The sequence below is a fragment of the Mizuhopecten yessoensis genome, unplaced genomic scaffold (assembly GCF_002113885.1).
Source record: "Mizuhopecten yessoensis strain PY_sf001 unplaced genomic scaffold, ASM211388v2 scaffold9987, whole genome shotgun sequence".
NCBI classification, from domain to species: domain Eukaryota; kingdom Metazoa; phylum Mollusca; class Bivalvia; order Pectinida; family Pectinidae; genus Mizuhopecten; species Mizuhopecten yessoensis.
Window position 1 is genome coordinate 469,906 of NW_018408322.1, and position 2,256 is coordinate 472,161.

At 34.8% G+C, this 2,256-nt stretch overlaps 1 protein-coding gene across 1 annotated transcript in view; it reads right to left on the minus strand.

Moving 5' to 3' along the window:
- LOC110459249 (tubulin beta-2B chain-like) overlaps positions 1–1,942 on the minus strand; it is a 12,117-nt gene extending 10,175 nt beyond the window's left edge. Inside the window, exon 1 of the mRNA XM_021511415.1 lies at positions 1,839–1,942. Coding sequence (XP_021367090.1) covers positions 1,839–1,895 — 57 coding nt within the window. The 5' untranslated portion in view covers positions 1,896–1,942. The remainder of the gene's footprint in view (positions 1–1,838) is intronic.
- Between the last annotated feature and the right edge of the window lie 314 nt (positions 1,943–2,256).

Below are 2,256 nucleotides of genomic sequence, written 5' to 3' on the forward strand. Positions count from 1 at the left end.
TTGGGGGGGGGGGGGGGGGGGGGGGGGGGTCGATATGGGGACAAGCTTACTGTATGTATGATATCGTAGCAGTTAATCTATACGCGTTCAATGCATTATCGGGATTTTATGTCATTTGTTTAAGGACTTTATAAGATATCACAACTGCCCCTTTTGCCCTTTTTGCAACTCATTTAAAGTGGGGGGGGGGGGGGGGGGGGTTCTTGAAGAGATTTTCTCTTCACACTTGTTATCTATATAGCTTGGTGTTACGATGATGTGAAATTCAGATCAAACAAATTTACCCTTTGATTTACAATCAGGACACTTTAAATAATGTACTTTTTAAATGAGTTTTTAAATCTAATATAAAAAAGCAATGATAACACATCTGATATCAGCGCGTTAACAACATTTACAAATCAGCAATATATTCTAACATAGCGAATATTCTGAATTTAGATACTATATTCAATTTACCTGCTGAGTTATATTAACTATTATAAGATACCTGATGAATCTTACTCTAGTACTACAGCCAGTTTTCAGGCTATACAATGCAAGGTCATGTATTTAGCATCGTTATAATCCCAAATGCAAAGCCCCAGTAGCCAGGAGGATACCCTTGTAACCCTTCGGTTGATTTCTATTTATCAAAATCTATCAATTGAAAGGAGAGTTTTTGCCGAATATTTTAGAGCATTTTTACGTCATGGATACGTGACGCCCTATTCTGTGTGTGACGTCGTGTTATTTGTGATGGTTGTTAAACATAAATCCATGGTAATGATGACTTATATTTTAACGATATTATGCATACTGTTAAAGTAGAAATGTCTAAGGTGTGGAAATTACCGCGAAAATATCAAGTCGCGAATATTTACTAACAGATCATTTATATGATATATATAGAGAGAATATGTAGATTTTAAACCCGTTGCCAACTCGAAAATTTCCACACCGCGAAAAGTTAAAACTGTCAGAACGCGAACATTTCCACACGCGACAATTTCCATTTTTACAGTATTTTAAAACAATCGTAGCTATATAATAAAAGTTATACAACACAGATTAGTTCATCTGACGTCTAACACTGCACTCGTGTATTCGTTCAGACTAGAGCCCTCGTGAAATATATCCTACCACTCAATGCACGCGTGTGCAATCTGGGATATCAGTTGAACGCAATCATATATCTATATTTTATAGATACCACTGTAACATTCTTACCATACAGTTATTGAATCCAAGTCCATAAAAGTTGTACTGGCAAGTGCTATGTTATAAATCAATTTTGTTTATTGCCTCTTTAGTTTTGCGATACTTTTACTCAAGCACACGCAGAGACTATAAGAATATTTGTCTCACATCAGTGGAATTGAAATTAAGGTACGTATTATCAGCAAACAAATATAATTAAATGTCAATTTGCAAACAAAATTGGATAATTCTTTTCGTGCGCAAATATTGAACATCAGACAGAAGTAAAGTAGTCATGATATATATCTTGCATAACAATTTTACATTCATATACCGACTTATTCAAGAGATATTAAGTATACTTTTCTGCTCATATTAATATCATATTCGATGGTTTATTGTATTTCATAAACTGTGAAGACACAACAGCGAAAACATTTCCACATTTTCAAACTTTGAAATACTTTTGCTTATGATTCAAATTAAAATATGTATATCATAAGATTTGTTCTTAATATTAATTTTTTAATCTACATTACTTTTCTTAGAGTAACATCTCTTTCCATGATTGAATATTGTAATGTTTGCAATTCAAACTCTGTTCTTTAATCAGATATATACTATTTATAATTGTAAAATAATTTTTAAAAAGCACTTACCTTAGCACCAATTTGGTTGCCACACTGGCCAACCTGCATATGAACAATTTCCCTCATGATAGTTTGTGTGATGTTACCGGCAGGTTTCTCGTTATCGGGCCCTGACAGCCTTTACTTTCTCATATAGAATGTCTAAGACAATGGTATCACGTGATCTGAATATATATATCGTCAAAAATCGACCTATCACAACCATACCCTTCCGCTCATGTAGTTCCAACCTGATCGCGTCAGGTGTAAATGTCGATGCGCCGTTCAGGTGACCTCTGGTGACCTAAGTTTCACTGACAATGCTCTGTTTATAGTTACTACGACGGTCGCACCTTTTTCAATATTTGAAGCGGATGGATATCGGCGCACGACCAAACCTGAATTGACAACGCGTAGTTCTTCAATAATCTTGACTACAGTAAACATT